Source organism: Terrapene carolina, unplaced genomic scaffold (assembly GCF_002925995.2).
Source record: "Terrapene carolina triunguis isolate 2854851 unplaced genomic scaffold, T_m_triunguis-2.0 Scaffold69, whole genome shotgun sequence".
In the NCBI taxonomy this organism is placed as follows: domain Eukaryota; kingdom Metazoa; phylum Chordata; order Testudines; family Emydidae; genus Terrapene; species Terrapene triunguis.
This window is the reverse complement of record NW_020664420.1, coordinates 39,373,474-39,393,391: the sequence shown is the minus strand read 5'-3', so window position 1 is coordinate 39,393,391 and position 19,918 is coordinate 39,373,474. Positions and strand designations below refer to the sequence as shown.

Sequence of the window (19,918 nt, the reverse complement as noted above, 5' to 3'; positions counted from 1 at the left end):
TTGTCCCCTTGTGTTGATACCACCAAATATCCTTGTAAGAGGAAAGGCTTGGAGAGGGTTAATCTTGGTGTAGAATGGAAATCTTGAACTGCTCTCCATTCTCAATATGCCTTACTTTTAGTTCTGTGCCTCTTTCACTCAGCTTTTGTACAATATGAGTTTCTTTCTTTTAATTTAAAATGATAAAAAGAACATTTCTTCTTCTTGAATTTACTTTTCCTTTAGTTGCAAGTGACTGAGTGAAGGGTGAATATTTCATAGCCCTAGCTGTGACAGGCATGAAGAGTTTATACTTTGCACTGCTACTTCTGAAGAAGAGAAACAAAAAAGCAACAAGCCAAACACTGATGGTTTGGAGGGAATTTGTTGGGGGAAGCATATACTTAGTATGGCTAGCACAAACATAAGGGGAGGTCCTCTGAAGCACAAAGCAGGTTTCAATTATCATGTAAATTAACAGAACCAAATAATGCAGTTGAGTGTAATAGCATTATAACAGCATTGAGTCAATTTAACACATATCTATCTACAGTAAGTTTGTCATTTGCTTTTTACTTCCAAGTTCTGAAGTGTCATCCTAATCTTACCTACAGAATATCTCACCATCATTTGATAATACTATGACTAACTTTGTGTAGTTTCTTTTAATTGTTCAGAGTCCATTACAGTAGAATCCCTTTTATCCGACCCTCCATTATCTGGCTCTCTGTATTAACCGAACAACCAGCGCACACAGATCCAGAAGCAGGTGATCTTTCCTGTGGCCACTAGATGGCACTGCAGCCTTGCATTTTCCCATTCTCCGGTTTATCCAAATTTGACTATCCGATCTGGCCCAGATCCCAATTCGATCGAATAAACAGGGTTCTGCTGTAGTTGGATTCCTGAATATGCTAGGGGTCCAGTCAGTCACCTTCCTTCTGCACCCACCCACATACCTGATCGGATTGGAGATTTGGAAAGCAATTGATTCTTCCAAAATTGGGGTGATATTCCAACCACTATTTTGCTTTTTTCCCCAGTTCCAAAAACCACTCTAATTGATGGTAGCTCCAAAGGTGTGGACAGCAGGGGCTGAGTCTGGGCAGCAGTTCCACTCCTGAACTACTGGCAGACTCATACATTGAAATTATTGCTGTATTTACAAATCAACTGAAATCCTTCTCTCTGTCTTCTATCCCAAAGGAGGCAAATGTAGGGGATGTCTGTCAAGAGTCATGCTGCCAGGAGAGAGGTCTGGGGAGCAGCCCAGAGGGGGCTCAATAAAGATGCCTTGGGGCTGGGAACAGATTTCCTCTTGCATGCTTGTGTTCTGAGGGATCTCACAGCCATGCCCCCACTTCACATCACTATTTATATTACTGCAGCACCACTTGGGATCATGCTCCTTTGTGCTAAACTCTGTTTAAACACCTTTGTTGAGATTTGTCCTGCTCCAAGGAACTTGTACTCTGATTAAAGACAAGACACAACAAATGGGCATAACAAATAATAGGAGACGGGGTGAGGAGGAAGAGAAGGATACCAATAACCAGGATAACAAGGCCCTGTCGTTACACAGGCTAATAGTGTGTGCATGATTTGATGGTTCTGAATCATGTACACTTAAATGTTTTTATTTCCCTATCAAAATCTAATAATCTGTACTCCTGCAACATTTGCCCCGTCCCCTAATCCCTGTGAAAAGCGACCCAAGATTCACTTAGCTTTCTATTATTTGTTTGTGTTTGTTCCCTTTTCTTTTTAATAGCCTATCCTCAACCACCACTCTGCCTAATATTACTAGCTTGGCCACAATTTTTGTAATATAAACTAATGCCTTCAACTCTCATAGATAGACCTTGGTGCTTCTGAGAGAGGAGGGGCTTCTGGGGCTATGAGCTGCAAAGTCCTGGCTCTAGTCTAGGGGCACAGAATGAGGGAGATTTATAGCTACCCCTTTGCCCTGGTATTGTTGGCAGCTACTCACTCAGTCTTCTGGAAGATGCTGAAGCCTTCTGAAATGGTCACCAGCCTGGTGAATTCCATGGCAAGTTCACCTCATTTGGTGCTCTAGTTTTATCATCTTCAAAGTTTGAGCACTTATGACATGGCTGTAATGGAATCATTAATTCAGATGACAGAGAGGAATTGTAAACTGGTGCTGTAGGTACTGATTAGAACCTTGGACTAGTAGCCAGCACTCCTGGATTCTATACTCAACTCTACCCCTGATTTTTTATGAAGCTGCAAATCCCTACCCTCAGTGGTGCCAATTTCACAAGGTAAACCTTATTGTTTAAGTAGTTATTCTTCTTTGGGTTTTACTGTGGAAAAGGAATACTAAGATCTATATTAAATTACCAGTGCCAGGTACAATACAAAGATAAGTCTCCTACTCAAAAGAAATTATTCTGGAACACCTGACTCATAGGAATGTTAAGCAACTGAAAGCAGAATCTCTGTGATTCAGCTGTGACATGGTAAGCCATGCATTCTCCTCTTTACATGTTTACTTTCACACTGATTCATTTTTTTATTATCTCTGATGTGTATGTTGATGCTGTTGCCTCTCATAATTAGGCCTAGGTTTATCGTATTTAAAGATTATGTGTGCACTTCAGCATGACTGTATTGGAAAGATTTAAACCAGCTGACTGGAAAAAAAATGTAAAATCGTGCATTGCATAGTGATTAGAACATGAGACTAGTAGCCAAGACTTCTGGATTCTATACTCCACTCTACTTAATTTGTAAACCACTGTGAGATTCAGAGATGAAACATGCTATGTAAATTCCTGTTAATATTGTTTTAAATAAAAAGATAATTAAGCTTTTGAAATGTTAGCACTTAATTCAATAGCCAGAGGCAAAAGTATTTAATCGTAAGTGCCTTCAACCACACAAGATAGATGAATTATATTTTTGCACAGCTCGAGGTAGTTTTTCCAATATCAAGTTAATATTAATTTTACAGAATGCTATATTCATGTTTTTAAAAGGTCACATTAAAAGAAAATTTCTATATTCTATAACAAAAGGGTATTCACCTCTAGAATAATATATGAAGAGTGGCTAAAGTAGATCAAAGTAGGTGTGGGGAGTAGACCTAGTTTGGTGGTACTGCCACGTCTTGACTTTGTAGAAGCACAGCAATTTGCGTGTGCAAAGCCGGTATTTTCACACACAGTTATTACATATTTGTACTGCGGTAGCACTTAAGGTATGTCTTCAGTGCAATAAAATATGTGTGCCCCACCGATCAGTGTACTCAGATGGTGGGACTATAAAATTGCAGTGTGTTGCTGCTCAGGCTGGAGCCCAGGTGGAATAGCTACACTGCAATTTTACTGCCTTGTGAGCCTGAGTCAGCCAATGTGGGCCAGCTGTGGGTGTTTTATTGCAGTGTAGACATATCCTCAGGACCCATTGTATTAGACATTGAATGTACATTATTGATTTATTTGCATTCCTGTAGCTGTACCGTAAAAGTCTGTGCTGGCTCCAGTTTGCAATCTAAATGTATGAAAAGAGACTAATATGGGGAGGTCCAGATAAAAGTGACACCACCATACTTTGTACAGTGAGCAGCAATTAGATGGACTCTGTTGCCTGGGCAATATCAAGTGTTGGGTTATTTCCTGCTTCTGCTGGCCTTATTTTAAGGTGATTTTAATCTTTTTCCTTTTGTTAAGGAGGCAGTAAAGCTGGTGAGTGAGAGGTGGGTGATGAGAGTTGTACTTCGATGGTGCCTGGCAAGGTTTAGGCAGCTCACTAGTACTACTGTGTGCCCCACAGCCTGGGCTGGGAGGGCAGGGTGGCCCTTTTCTTCTGGCTGCCTCTCAGTTATAGCCCGCATCATAACAACCTACAACCCTAACCAACCGGTTTTTCTATGCACGTAAAACAAGTCAAAGTCAAATGCTTCTCCTGCGCACACAGGGCGCTGCTGCCAGCTGGCACCTCCCTTCTCGCACCCTGTTGAGTAGCTAGCCCCAGAGCCCTGCCTGGAGGCGGCTGCTTCCCTGGAGGGCAAAGGAGAGGACTTGGGGCCGCACTATGAAGGCGCTGAGCGATTTCCTGGGCGCGCTGAGCCCCAGACAGGATGGAACGCAGCCGGCGGCGGAGGCACCCGCAGCCGACTACGAGACGCGTGAGTGCGCGTGGCTGGGGCTCGGCGCTGCGCGGCCGCAGCGGGGATCGCGCCGCGGGCAGACCACAGAAGGGCAACGGGGGCGGGCGTGAGGCGGGAGAGCTGAGAGACAGCAGCCCCGCTGCAGGAGGAAGGAACTGCTTTTAGACAGCTAGACTGGGCAGAGGCTGTCCCTCGGCTCTGCACCGGGCCGTTTGCATCTCTTGGGGACACGTTTTACAATCCCCGTCAGATCCGTTGCAGGAGGTGTTCTCCTGAGCCTGGACTGACTGAGAGAAACCGGAGCAAGCTGACCGAAGTCGAGCCGGTTTCTTTGTGTTCCCTCCCTGATCCGCTTTAGACCGGGCTCAAGCTGCACAGTTAAGATCCAGTCTTTCCCAAGGGGCTGGGGTGTTTGGCTCTGCAGTTCTGGGTTGGGCCACTGTGGAAATTGGAGGGGAGCTATAAAGTTTAGCTGCAAGTCTGAATTCCTTCCCCTCCCAACATTTTTTTGGGGGGGATTATTATAAATTTGTGTTATAGGTATAGTAGCATCTAATCAGGAGGCTTTGAGTGTTTCCTGGTCCCCACTAAGCCCCCACTTCGGACTAAGGTACTTCGAATTCAGCTACGTTATTAACATAGCTGAATTTGCGTACCTTAGTCCGAACTTACCGCGGGTCCAGATGCGGCAGGCAGGCTCCCCCATTGATGCCGCGTACTCCTCTCGCCGAGCTGGAGTACCGGCGTCGACGGCGAGCACTTCCGGGATCGATCCCAGAACATCGATTGCCTGCCGCCGGACCCTCCGGTAAGTGTAGACGTTATGACACACACCTTGCCCCAGAGAGCTTACCTTCTGAACTAGAGGAGGAGCAGACAAAGGGTGGGGGAACAAGATACAACATGCAAGTGAAGTGGTCAGGTTATTAGGTCCATTTTTGTTTTGTTTTCCTTTTTGCCCCAAAGCAAGGAACATACCAAAGGTGGCAGAGAAGGAAGTAATCAAACTATGTACAATTTTATGTACATTAAAAATAATGTACATCAAGTATCTATCAGAGCCCCTCAGTCTTTACAAGTCTGGTATAATGAGAATCAGGGGTGCTGGTTTTGGCCCATCTACAATCCAAGTCCCTGGACCTGCAAACACTTGTGCACACGCTTAACTTGAAACGCATAAGAAATCCCACCGATTTCAGTGGGACTGCTCACATGCTTGAAGCATGTACATACATTTTGCAGAATCGGGGCCCAAATCAACTATGAAAGGACGTTGGGTGAATGTCTGGCCCCATTGCAGTCAATGGTAAAACTTTTGCAGTCTCCAGGGGTGTAGTATCCTACTTCCTGTCTGCAGCCCATACAGAGAGCGCTTTTGAGGTTAGGTGGGAAAAGGTGCTATAGAATAAGGTATAGTTGATAAGTCAAGTAATATCACTATAAGAGCTGGCAGAAATTTGTCAAGTGAATCATTTTTTAATAGGAAAATGGCCCTTTTTTAGACATTGGAAATGTTAATTTTAAAATGTCTTTTTCATTTTTTCTTTCCTTTCCCAAAGTTCAATGCCAAATAGGAAAAAAAGTGGAGAGGGTTTGGAGGAAAAGACAAAAACCTGAAAAAATTAAAATTCTAAAATGAAAAATTTCACCAAAAAATTGAGTAAATGAAAAAGCATAGCTTCTTGGAACCCTCTTCCTCCACTATTCAACCAGCTAAACTCTCTGTTTAGCCTGCAAAATATATTGTATTTCCTGCAGGGTAATGAGAGATTTTATCTTTGTGGATAACATGGCAGGAAACGAAAAGTGAGACAAGCATGGAAAGATTCATTATTCAAACTCTAAACCAGGGTAGTCAATAGGTGGACCATAGGCCAAATCCGGACCGCCAGACACTTTTGAACAGACCCTGAAATCTTTATTTACTTATCATTTTTGTTCGTTTCTTCTTATTATTATTTTCTCTGGAGTCCGGACCTTGACTATACCTTGACTAAGAAATTTGGACCTTGACACAAAATAATTGACTACCCCTGCTCTAAACCATTCCAAGAGAGAATGCTGAAGCAACGCGGACCTCAAGCTTAGCGAGGGATGTGTTTTGGTGGCTCCTGCAATGGAAGAGGGCAAAAGGACAGGATGTGAGATTTCCACCTCCAACAGAACTTCAGGATAGGCTGCAGTCTCCTGTGATTTGGCCAATGATTTGGAGCCAGGAGATTTGGACTTAATAAAACCCAAGTGCTCAGAGCCACTTCCTGTTTGTTGGTTTCCAGTAGTCCACCCACCCTTCCTCCGCTACCTAGGTCATTGTGGGCTGTGCTGGTTGCCACTTCGGGGCTAGGAAGGAATTTTTCCCCATACCACCAGATTGAGTGAAGCTGGTTGGGTTTTTTGTTTTTGTTTGCCTTCCTCCCAGTGAAACCTAGGGGTTGGATGTTGGACAGCCAGAAGGCTGGAATTCTCCCCCTCCCAAAGGTCACAGCTTGGACCTGCATGGGAGTCATTTAGTTGTTCCAACTTTTGGCAGGTGCCCAGTGCAGGAACTGGCTGATTTAGGCTCAGGATCCAAAAAGGTAACGCTGTAGGCATCCCAAAGGCATCTTCTTATGAGATGGAGGCATCGTGTCTAACTCACTGGGGGCAAATGCAAACCAGGAGCCAGGGCATTACCTTGGTGGACCGCCCTGCCAAGGCACTTGGCAGCAATGCTGGCTGGGGGTTGAGCTCCCTTCTTGCGTCTTCCCCCAAAAGTGGGAGGGAGCTAGCAGGCAAGTGGAGCTCACAGAGACCCTCCTTGTGTGATGATTGGCTCCCCCTGCAGTGGAAGCCTCCAAGAATTGGCAAATGATCAAAGGGGAGTGAGTGACTGCTCTGGGCTGTCCCCTGACGAGAACCTTGGATGTACTTTGACAAAATTGCGGCCTGGTTAAAAACCCATACCACGTATCCTTGTCTTGTTCCACACAGTGAGCATACCAAAGGACCTCTCTTTCAACTCTTGATTTCAATAGAATTATTACTTGTTTGCAGCAATGTAGGTAAAGGAGGATCAGGTCCATTAGTGCTGAAATAATGGTTAAATGTGGCAATGGAAGAAGAAGCATAGGGGTTTGTAGGCTTGGCCTTCCAAACAAGATTTTTTCTTGTTTCTGTGCAGGTTATTGCTTCCTGTACTGTTTCTGCCATCAGTCTTACTCCTCTTTATCCCAGACACAGTGTGAACAGAATGGAATGTTTTTTTACATTAAGATCTCTTGAAAATTCATTAATGTGACACTGAGAAATTCAGACTTCAGGACTCCAGGTGAGAGGGAGAATTAGACTATGTCTACCCTACAGGTTATGTCGGTATAATGTATATCGCTCAGAGGTGTGAATAAACCAGCCCCCTGAGCAATATAAGTTATACCGACATAAGCACTCGTGTGCACAGCGCATCGTCGGCAGGAGGGCTTCTCCTGCTGACATAGCTTCTGCCATTCGCGGAGGTGGTTTTATTATGCTGACGTGAGAGTGTCTTCACCAGATGCACTGCAGCGGCACAGCTGCATTGGTACAGCTGTACTGCTGCAGCACTGTATGTGTAGACATGCCCTTAGCATGGAGGGGAACTTCCACATTACAGTAATATAATAGCTCTTGGGATATCCCTGCTTTGGTGAATCATGGCTGGATAACTTGTTAGGCTGTTGTCTTTTGTATTTAATGCAGAAATGTACTTTTGTTTGCATCTTGCTGATTTTCTTGGTCTTTGTCCTCATCTGTTAGATGATATTTCTTTGCCTCATAGGGCTATTGTGTGGAAAAATACATTCATTGTGTGGTACTTAGATACTGCTGTGACATTGCCATAGAAAAGCCTATAATAAATGCATTGCTTTGGAACTGTCCAGCTGAACGTCTGTTTTGTCCACTGTGGCTGTGGATTATTCCCAGAAAGATAATTCTGGGATAAAAGATAAGATACAGTTAAGTGGGTGCTGCTTTCCCTGAATGTAACCTGAAATCATTCTACCTCAAGCTGTGATCTCACTAGACCTCAAGCTAAGCAAGAATGCAGTGGGTCAGGGCTTGGATAGAAGATCTCTAGGAAACGAGTAGTTGCTGCAGAAAATGGTGCTGGTGGTTCAGTAGGTAACACTGTCCTCTCTGCGACAGTTCCAAACTGGTGCCCCTGTTAGATATCTGGTCTCTATGATATTTAGCCTAACAGCTAAAGGTTAGTTATCTGTATCTATTGTGCTAGGAAAGAGGTGTGCTGACAGAGAAGTCTATAGGGCCATATCTACACTAGCACTTCTGTCGGCAAAACTTTTGTCGCTCAGGGGGGTGAAATAAATACCTCCTGAGCAACATAAGTTTTGCCGACAGAAGTGCTTGTGTGCACAGTGCTATGTTGGTGAGAGATGCGTTCCCGCTGACATAGCTACCACTGCTCGTTGAGCTGGTTTTATTATATCGACAGGGGAGCTCTCTCCTGTCAGCATAACACGGTTACATGGGAGACCTTACAGTGGAACAGCTGTATCGGTACAGCTGTGCCACTGTAAGCTTGTAAGTGTAGACATGGCCTTAGACTTCTATTTTAGCTAGACTGATGTTTAATGCTCACTCTTTGAAATCTCTTTTCTGAGTTTATTAAATATTAATAGTTTTGTCACAGCCGACCAAGTGGGTGCCTAGTGGTTTTGTTAATACTGTATCCAAAAAAGCCTAGCTTCCCCAGGTTTCTTTGCTGCTAGAGGTGCTCTCTTTTTGGGTGAGGCATAAAACCAAGGTCTTAAGCTCTAGTAAATCTCATGAATTTTCCAAGAATCGGAATACTGTATTCTCTCAGGTGTCCCAGTCAAATTACAATGTAGGTAATCACCTTCTTTCTACCTAAACTCCTCTATCAGTTTTACTTGGATATATGCATGCATCAGTTCCTGCCCGACAGTGTTATGGAGATTGGTGGTGTGTTCTGTTAAATAGCTGCTGTATGCAATGCTGTTGGAACTGTGTCAGTCCCAGGGGATGAGTGAGGTAATATTTTTATTGAACCAACTTCTGCTGGTGAGCGAGACAAGCATTTGAGCTTACAAAAGCCTGTCTCTCTCACCAGTAGAAGTTGGTCCAATAAAAGATATTACCTCATGCACCTTGTCTCTCAAACAATTGCTGCATTTCACTCCTGAGGTGGCTGTATTTAAAAGAATGAGTGAAATAGTTCCTGTAATTTTGTACTGTTGGTTGTTACATTTGTAAAGCACCCTGGGACCCATTTGGGTGACGGGAACTATATAAATGCTGGGAAGTGCAATTAATGATATTTTTGTGCTGTGAAAATTCTATTTCTATTTGTTCTTAAAGAACTGGAACTAGAGAGATCAACCAGATGCTTGAGGGCGGGGGGAATGTAATGTTGTAACAACAATTCCATGATAAAAAGCAAATAATTCACATAGAATATTGAAATAAGATGTGCATATCACAACAGGAAGTAAGGGGAGTAGAATCATAGAAGATTAGGGTTGGAAGAGACTTCAGGAGGTCATCTAGTCCAACACCCTGCTCAAAGCAGGACCAACCCCAACTAAATCATCCCAGACAGGGCTTTGTTAAGCTGAGCCTTAAAAACCTCTAAGGATGGAGATTCCACCACGTCCCTAGGTAACCCATTCCAGTGCTTCACCTCCCTCCTAGTGAAATAGTTTTTCCTAATATCTAAACTAGACTTCCCCCACTGCAACTTGAGACTATTGCTTCTTGTTCTGTCATCTGCCACCACTGAGAACAGCCTAGCTCCACGTCTTTGGAACCCCCCTTCAGGTAGTTGAAGGCTGCTATCAAATCCCCCCTCACTCTTCTTTTCTGCAGACCAAATAAGCCCAGTTCCCTCAGCCCCTCCTCATAAGTCATGTGCTCCAGCCCCCTAATCATTTTCGTTGCCCTCTGCTGGACTCTCTGTAGTGGGGGGCCCAAAACTGGACGCAATACCCCAGATGTGGCCTCACGAGTGCCAAATAGAGGGGAATAATCACTTCCCTCAATGTGCTGGCAATGCTTCTACTAAAGCAGCCCAAAATGCTTTTAGCCTTCTTGGCAACAAGGGCACACTGTTGACTCATATCCAGCTTCTCATCCACTGTAATCCCCGGGTCCTTTTCTGCAGAACTGTTGCTTAGCCAGTCGGTCCCCAGCCTGTAGCAATACATGGGATTCTTCCATCCTAAGTGCAGGGCTCTGCACTTGTCCTTGTTGAACCTCATTAGATTTCTTTTGGCCCAATCCTCCACTTTGTCTAGGTCACTCTGGACCCTATCCCTATCCTCCACTTATCTACCTCTCCCCCCATCTTAGTGTCATCTGCAAATTTGCTGAGGGTTCAATCCATCCCATCATCCAGATCATTAATGAAGATGTTGAACAAAGTAGAGTTATTATTTAAGTTTTTTATGACTATTTCTTAAATACCATAAACTACTTTGTCACATTTTCTACAGTGTTACCACATGAGAGAGAATTTCAGCATGCTGCTAAAATGAACAATTTGGAAACCATGGAGAAGTTACTTAGGAAGAATGTTAACATTAATGCTGTAAATACAGTGAGTATAAAATACTGTGTATAACATTTTAATTACCAGAAATATGCCTTGTGTATGGTCACTAAGTGAAATCTCAAAAGTATTAGTGTATTTGACTGCAAGAGGAGGAGGATAAAGATACCCTTGTAGAAAATTCTCTGAACAAGTAGTATTTCAGGTGTCCAGTTGAGTGCCCAAATCTTGTGAAGTGAAGAGTGCCCTCCACTTGCACTTAACAAGAGTGCAGGGTGATCAGTAATTCACAGGTCTAGTGATCAGTGTATAAGAGTGGGACCAGGAACTTCTGAGTTATAATCTTGATACTCTGTGACCTTGGGCAATTAGTTTAACCTCTGCCTCAATATCCCCATCTGTAAAATGGGTATACTTAACCTCACAGGCATTTTTGGTTCTTGTGAAATGCTTTGCAGATTAAAATGCACATAAAGAGTTGTGTTGTTCAATGTGTGCTGAAACATGACTGCACTTGTATTCTGTGGCTACACGGTGAGGTCAGAATTCAGACCTGGTGCAAGCAGATGGAACTCCATTGATATCAACAAGAGTTGTACCCTTTTGGTGTAGATCTAAATTTGGACTAGAAAATTCTACACAAAGTGTTGCAGCATTTCATGGAGAAGGATGTTAGTCCAGGGCATCCTGCAATAACAAAGAGTGTCCCCCTGTAGTGCCTGTCCACGGCAGTTCACTCCCCTTGGGCAGCCCATCCAGGGGGTTGGTACAAATGGTCGCCAGCCTGCATCAAACTTTTAGGTGTAAACTGTCTGACTTAGCACGTCCTAATACTTAATCACAAGTTCTGAAAAAAATGTGCTACCTTTTCCACGTGCTTAGTTTGGAACTGGGGAAGTAAGAGTACCTGCAGCTGGATTCCTGAGTCCTCCTTCAGAAAAGAAAGAGAAAAAGGATCCTTTTAAAATTACATTCTTTTGAATAAGAATATTGTTTCCATGAATACATACTGCTATTAATGGTACTCCGGGCATGAAATTTTTGACAGCCCTGAGCGATGTAACTAGGTTGATCTCATTTTTAAGTGCAGGCCACGCCTATTTCATATGGGTAGACCCATTGAACTCCTTCAGATTATTTGCATGTGTAAAGTTATTTATTGAGGGTTGGAGGATGGAAACCTTCGTTTGCATAAACATCAGACCAAACTGAAATGGTGACTAATACCAAGTAAGAGGAGCATTCGAGTTATGCATTAGAGAGATAAAATCAAAAACAAATATGTAGCAACCAGGATATCACCAAGAAACAAATCGAATTATGTAAATTTTAGGCCTGGTCTACAGCTATTGCATAGCACTCATAGTATAGATATCACCTAAATCTTTGCTTTTAAAATCAAACAGTAAAATAGAAATTGTGAAAATGAATGTTTTCTGCACAGCATATCTCCTCTCTCTAAGCAATGTGTGTTTACTTAAGCCCTGTTTATGACACGTTAGTGAGTTTCAGGGAAGGGATTAGAATGGCACATAAATACCTATTGTACTCTGGTTCTACTAGATTTCATTAAACACAATATTTAATTTAGATACAAGGGAACAGAAATACAGATAATGGCAAATTTTGGCTAGAGAGTGTGCAAATGAATGTGTGCTGGGGAGCTTTGATCAGAGGATTCAGAAATCCTGATAATTTGTGTAATAAAAATAACTATATTACATACCTATCCACCCAAGCTTGTTTTATTTCAGCTGCAGCGCACAGCTCTCCATTTTGCTGTTGCAGGAAATCATATATCTACTGTGGATTTTCTTCTCCATCACAAAGCTAGAGTGGATGTTGCAGATAAGGTAAGCAAATCAATACTGTCAGATCAAAAAACGTGGTCTGAACCCTTGGCTGCTACAGTTGCAACAGTACAGCACAGGGTGTGTGTGTGTGTGTGTGTGTGTGTGTGTATAAAGGTGATTTAACACCAATCCTGGGGTGGGTGTGTACCAGTTTGGATCCTTGTGTAAATTAGAGCAGCTGTTAGACTGCTCTAATTTACACCACCAATAGCCCCAACGGGCTGACAAAGCAACCAGGGATCACTGGAGAACAGATAACCACTGGCCACATCCCTTTTCCTCCAGGACCCCCGCTCCAAATCTGGCAGCTGAGAGGGGAGTAGTATAGTAGCCACTATGCTGTCTCTATGCCATCAAAAGGACTCCCTGCACTGGGGTGGGTGGCTAGACTGTCAGTTTTAGAGCCACTTTGGCTGGCAGTATGAGGCAGAGTGGCTGCAGCACAGTGGGAGATCCAGCCCATATAGTAATGAAGCAAAATTCCTTATGGGTTACTAAGAATGAACAGATTTCAAATGGAAAGAGTTTTAAAAATGCAATTCACTTTTCACCAGATATCTGTTTGTTTACTTTTGTACTTCATTCTGCTTGGATATGGTGAAAATAGATTAGCCATTTTCAATTTTGTTTCTGTTTGTTTCACTGTCTCCCCATACACTAACACAGTGCTGCAATGTTTGACTTACAAACACTGAAGGGAAATGTATACATCCAAACAGCTGGGTTACAAGTTATGACTTGTAATTCATGACAATATTTCTATGAATAATTGGATGTTGTAATTTTTAAAAAATGAAACCGACATTTTAAGCCCCTGTCTCTCTCTTGTCTTCTAGAATTTCTCATTCCTGTTTAAGGGCCCAACAGAGCAGTTTTGGAGTTCTTAAAACATTATATTAGAGATGTTTTTGTTTAAATTCTAGAAATATTTATACCCTTTTCATGCAAGACTTCTCCTGTTTTATACTTTTTTTTTTTCTAAACTAAAACTAAACCATCGCTAAAAAGAACGTAGAGTGCATATCCTGATTATGGACGAGAGTAACAGAGTGGCTGGGCCATTAAGAGGAACGGGGCTCAGCGACCCTGTTCCTGTCCTGATGCTCCCAGTTGGGCCACTTAAGAGGGTGGGGCAGCATCTAGGATACTCTAAGAGGTCTGGTGAGATCCAGTGCCTCAGAACGGACAGAATCAGTCAGGAGACAGAGCAGGAGATGAGAGCTACCAGAGAAAGAAGGTTCTCCCTGAGAGAGGATGAAGGCAGGAGATCCGCAAGGGGATTGCTGGCTGGTGTTCCCAAGCCAGAGAGCCAGGGCTGGAGAGCGCTAAAGGCAGGAGAAACAGCAGAGTGACATCCTGCTGGCTCTAAGACAGAGGGCTGGAGCCAAGGGCCAAAGAGGGCTGAAGGAAGGGAGAGAAGTAGAGGAAATGACCCACTGGTATCTCCTTGCTGGAGAGCTGGGGCCCAGAGGAACAATGAGAGGCTCCCAATAAAGAGGCTGTGGAAGTTCCCACTGGGAAGAGTGGGATTGTACCCCAGAAGGAGGGTCGGGGTGACTGTGTCAATAGAAGGACAGAGGAGGACTGACAAAGAGTCTGGGTGAGGCAGAGGCACTGGAAAGTGGTACGTGTTATGTGAATGGCCAGGAGGATATATGATTTTTAACGCCTACTTGCACTGGGTTGATATGGACTATTCTTGGAGACTTTTGTATTATGTTTGGTTAATAAATTATGTTATGGACTTGAGTGTGTGCTGCTTTGGAATTAGTGAGAACCCAAAAGGGAAAATGAGGCAAGGGGCTACTTGTAGGGCTGCCCTAAGGCCACAATGAGGCACCTGGGAGGAGGCTACTTGCAGATAACTCATGCACTCTTTGACAGTCAGTTGTAGCTTGCAATTAATAAGAAATTCTATGATATATCAAATGTTCTGACTTTGTTTCTGAATCTGGTATGAATTTCATCTTCATTCCAAGTAAATAACATTCCAAATAAATAACAGTAGGGTCCAAGGTGTTCTTAAAAATCATTGTTTGTGTAAAATTTAAGTTGGAAAAAAAAATAAAACCTTGGAAATAAACATAATATTGTTCTTTATTTTTCAGCTTACCTGTTAAAAATGATATATTTAAAAGCATTTTTCCTTTTTATTCTACTTACTCGTCCACTATGGAAATAATGTCTAATACTATGTCTGTGGAGATGACACAGTGTGTTCTGGCCTTATTCCTGGAATTACAACATCTAGAAAGTATTATTGCAGGTGTGGGAAATAATGCCGCAGGCAGTTTAACATTTCTGACATTACACCAGCCACCTCTAAAGTACAGCTGTGTTCATTGAGGTAGATTCCAGAAATGATTAAAGGCACACTTTAATCTCTTAGTTCCTTGGCTGTATGGCTCTGGAGGACTTTAACAGTCCTCTTGTGTAGCCTGCTTTTGTCTATTCTCACTGACTTCAGAGAACTAGCATCACAGATTGAGGAACAAGTAGCCTGGTTTGCTTTGCAGAGGGGAGATGGAGTGGGATTGTGACAGGGAACAAGGGGTAGGACTGAACAGAGAAAGCTTGGTGGCAGGACATAGCCATTATGTGATTTCCTTATTGTTTCTCCATACTCCCCCGTCTGTTTGTATCCATCGGTTGTGTCCTGTCTTATACTTATATTACAAACTTTTTGTGGCAGGGGCTGTCTTTTTGTTGTGTGTCTGTCCAGCACCTAGAACAATGGGATCCTGGTCCATGACTGAGGCTCTGGTATAAATAATAATAATGCTAATTAAGGAAGAGAGATTGGGGACCCAAGGAAAACAAAAGACAGAATACCTATGCGAATGGTACCAGGAAAGAGAGATTAGAAGCTCCTGATGTGTATTCCTTTGGTGGGAGTGAGGGAGGAGGAGGAGGCACAAAGAGAGAGAGAGAGAGAGCTCAAAGAGGTTTATCAGAGATGAAGAAACGCAGGACAAAGGAATGAAAATTAAAAGAGGTAACTTTTATTCACCTGGAAAAATTATGGCTATATTATCCACAGTTAGTCCTTCAGTGTCTGGGAATAGTGTTAACAGGGCCAGTTTCACAGAGTCAGCTCAGCACATTAATCATATAAGATCATATAGTGCAATTTGAATGGTAGTCTGGGGTATTTTAATGGTAATTTCTGCCTTTTTAATTTTATTTGAAGCACGGGTTGATGGCGATTCATCTTGCAGCTTGGTCTGGAAACCTAGACATAATGCGAATGTTAGTTAAAGCAGGTGCTGACCAAAAGGCTACGGACCAGGTTTGTTGATGACAAATTTTAACCAACACTAAACATATTCATCTTGAGAAGAAGTGTAATATAATCTTACAGAACAGGCTTGTGTTTTCCTTAGGAGGGAATGAATGTCCTGCACTTTGCAGCTCTGAACAATAACGTTGACATAGTGGATTATCTTCTCCAGGAACTTCAGCTGAAGGACCTAAACAAGCCAGATGAGGTACAGTATGTGTCTAGTTACCTACAATATATAGGGGCTTGTTTCCTTCATATTGTGAGGTGAAGTACAATATGACCTGCATCTCACAGAGACTCCTTGGATTTTCTGGAGTGTCAGGGACGGACCTGAGCTTTTTCCGATTAGCCCTTTGCCTTGCTGTGTCAGGATCCCACACTGAGGGCTTACCTAGCCAAGTGCTGTATTTTTATCTTTGCACATGGGAATGTAGTCATCTAGGATCTGATCATGTCGGGTGCTGAGCTCCCACATCTTCCTTTGAAACCAGTGGGCCATAATAATCTGACTGTGCAAGGTTCTAAGCACCCTCAGTTTGCACTGAGGTATCTTTGGGCAGGTTATTCCATAATTGTCTGTTGTGGAGTTTCATGCATCTCTCTCTGAAGCATCTAGCTATCCCATTGGTGGCTGGCTAGATGGCCTGATCTGGAAAGACAATTCCCACAGTATTGTTTCAGGAGAGTTTGCTAGGACACAGTTGTAAATACTATGGCGGGTTAAGATGAATAAAAATGCTCTAATTCCCTCTCCACCTTCCCCACCCCTCTTGATTTCAGAGTTATCTAGAGCTGGCTTTGTTTTCAAAATTCTGGTCACATACAGCATATAACAAAAATAATACTTTTTTGGACTTTTAGAGTGCCTCTTTCTGAGGAGCTCAAAAATGATTTACAAACATTAGTGAAATAATCTTTCCAACCAATATTTGCATCTCAGGAAGATGAAATGACTAAATATTAAATATTTGAAGAACAGCTTCTGTTTCTAGTGTTGTTATTTCATGATTTCTGGTCAGTTTAGAATTTTTTTTTTTTAATTATTTAATCCAGATTTTACACTGAAGAAATTTTACTTCTTTTTCCCCCGTCATGGGTGGATCTAGACTCCAGTTTTTTGTTTACCTGTGCACATGACATGTAAATATTTATTCACAATATATGTGCACCTACATATGACATGGCTCTTCTAATAATTGGTGAAATTTCTGCAACAGAGTGACTTAGGTTTTGTTATTAAAAATATATTCTGATGACTGTTTCCTATTAGAAAGGTAAAAGGGCATTTCTTCTGGCAGCTGAAAAAGGCCATGTTGAAATGATATACAGTCTGATTTCTCTCAAGCTGTTCACCTCTGAAAAAGACAAGGTAAGCCTCCCCTTTTCATACAAATCCAGATAAAGGGTGCTTAAGAGTCAGAACTGACCCCAATGTAATTACTTGTGTAACTGAAGGTCATACACTCATACACAGTGTTCGGATACCATGGTACTGGATGTGGTATACAAAATGTAGACAGACAAGCACAGCCATTTTCAGTAATCCAGAGAGAATAGTGGAGCTGTCTTTGATTATTGCCAGTAAGGTTTTGTATGCGTATTAATAGGAGACGTGATGCAATCTGAAGTTAAGCTTTCTAATGCTTGGAGAGGAAGGATGGTCTAGTGCATAGCCTAGAACTCGGGAAACTTGGGTTCAGTTGCCTGCTCTGCTGCAGACTTCCTGTGTGACCTTGGGCAGGTCCCAAAGGGTCAGATTTTCAAGACATTTAGGTACCTAATGTTGCAGAGAGGTGTCTAGGAGCATAACTCCCGTTGATGTAACTTTTGGAAACCTCACTGGGTGACTTTCTGCATTTTTTAGGTGCCCAAACAACTTTAAATATCTGGCTCTTAGTCTCCTTGTGCCTCAGTTGCCCATCTGTAAAACGGGGTAACAACACTCCCCTACCTCAGATACTATGGAAATGGGGGCTCTATGAGTACTTTGGATAGATAAGCATCCATTAGCTTACATTCCGAACAGAAAATACCATAATGGTGGGGGAGGAGAAGGCTGTATATAATATGAAAGCCGGGCAAGCAAGGTGATGGGTGGCCAATGCCATGTTAATTCTGTGAGCTGCTTTTAGTTGTTTTCCTTTTTTAAATTTTATATAGTAGGGGATGGTGTCAGTAGGGGGAAGATGACTACAGTGTCTTCAGTGGAGCTATGCCTACTTTCACAAGATCAGGTTTTGGCCCTTAATCTTTATATTGTTTTTCAAGGGACTGTGAGCTAGGCCCAGTCCCCTTCCATGGAGAAACCTATGGAAAAAACTCACTGGAAGTTCCAAGATTTACTTCATGGATTTTCTACTGAATTGTTCATGCATGGATTGTGGTTTTGTACCCTTGCAGAATAGGTAGGAATTTCAGGCCTTTACATCAATGGAAGTCCTGAGAACTGGAGGGAAATTGAAGAGATATTGAGACATCCATTAAATCCTCAGAGCTCCTTTCCCCCTTGTTAGCATGGCTTCCTCTGTGTACATATGGAAGGACTTCCTTAGAATTAGGGCTACGTCAGAACATTCTATAAAGCTGCTTCTTTTCTCTCTGTTGCATGAGGAGGTGGTTTCACTAGGTTTGCATCCCTTCTGTGCATGCTGGAGGAAGAGACCAAAGGACCTTGTATTAAAGTACTTGTACACAGTCCATAGGTGGTTGTTTTTATTAATTGCAGCACGTTCTACTTAATTTGGGCTTTACAGTATGTTTCTGGCTGTTTTCATTTACAGGAGGGAAACACAGCAGTGCATCTAGCTGCTAAAAATGGTCACTGTGAGTTGCTGGAAGTTCTGTTAAATCAATGGGAAGAAATAAATGAACTCAATCAGGTAAGGACACAGAAGCTGCTGAGGGAGATAAAGAATAAAGGTAAAAGGTGTGCAAGACAAAGTGAAAACAAAGTATTAAAAAAAATACCCAGAACCTACAAATATCTGTAAAAATAATCTCATTTCTGGGGTGGTCAAGCTAATCAGCACAAAGCTTGAATTCACCAAGGTCCCTTTAGACCTAGAGCTCTATTTTTGAAGAGGAATGACTAGTAAGCTATAGTCTTTCTCCAGGTCACTGATTGGAATCCAGCTCACGTCAGTAGTGTCTGAAAGACGCTGTTGGCTGATCTGTGGTGCATCTGAAATGAATTGGTTGGATCAGTCCAATTCCTGATGGAATGTGCATCACAAAAATCTCTCTAACAGCTTGAACTCCATGTTGTAGTCTCAGCGGAGAGGTCATAGATTAAACAGACACAGAGACTTCACTCCTAGAAGTGGTCCCTTCTGATGTGGAATACCACCTCCCCAAATCACAGTAGGTAGGTTGATGGAAGCATTCTTCTAGCAGCAGAGCTGCATCTACACTTGGGATTAGGTCGACATAGCTAGGTTGGCCGGGGGGGGGGAGGGGGTTCCCACACCCCTGACCAACATATCTATGTCAACCTAACTTTGAAGCGTAGCCCAAAGCTGAATTCCGTTGGCAGAGTAGTGTGAATGGAGTGCTGCTGCCTGGGTTGTATTTACCTGCTCTTTTCTATGGATGGATAGAGAACTTCCGCCTCCACAGTTGTCAGGGTGGTGCCTTTCATAAACACTAAATTTACTAAAACAACAACAAAAAAATCACCCAGAGTTCAAGTGCAGTAGAGTTAGAAATTTTTAATACTGCAGTGAATGTGGTGATTTGGAATAGTTTCTGCATTCGTGATCTGTGCTTGATGGTTCACACAGTAATGGTAATGTTTTACTCTAGGAATCGGTCATTGCAAGCTGTTGTAACTCTGTGTTAGCATGGGCTGTTTTTTTAAACACAAGAACTCATTAAAATGTTAAATAGTAGCTTGTTTGTGTTAGAAATGTTTGTTAATCATCATTGTATCTGAATGCTAATATTGAAAAATTCAGATTACAGTAAAAGCTGTGTTATCCGGAACTTTACCAACCAAAAAGCTCTGTAAACCAATATTTCTGATCTTCAATAGGGTTTGGTTGGTGCGGGGCCAGCAGGCTCTCTACCTGGCTCCATGTGGCTCCCTGGAAGCGGGGACATGTCCCTGCTGCTCCTAGGTGGAGAAA

The 19,918-nt window shown here is 42.6% G+C and overlaps 1 protein-coding gene across 1 annotated transcript in view; it reads left to right on the top strand.

Moving 5' to 3' along the window:
• The window catches only part of POLK (DNA polymerase kappa), a 104,154-nt gene that overhangs the window by 67,437 nt on the left and 16,799 nt on the right, over window positions 1-19,918 (top strand). The window contains exons 14-19 of the mRNA XM_024194126.1: window positions 10,603-10,706; window positions 12,413-12,511; window positions 15,702-15,800; window positions 15,895-15,999; window positions 17,065-17,163; window positions 18,575-18,673. Of these exons, the coding sequence (XP_024049894.1) occupies window positions 10,603-10,706; window positions 12,413-12,511; window positions 15,702-15,800; window positions 15,895-15,999; window positions 17,065-17,163; window positions 18,575-18,673 (605 nt within the window). The remainder of the gene's footprint in view (window positions 1-10,602; window positions 10,707-12,412; window positions 12,512-15,701; window positions 15,801-15,894; window positions 16,000-17,064; window positions 17,164-18,574; window positions 18,674-19,918) is intronic.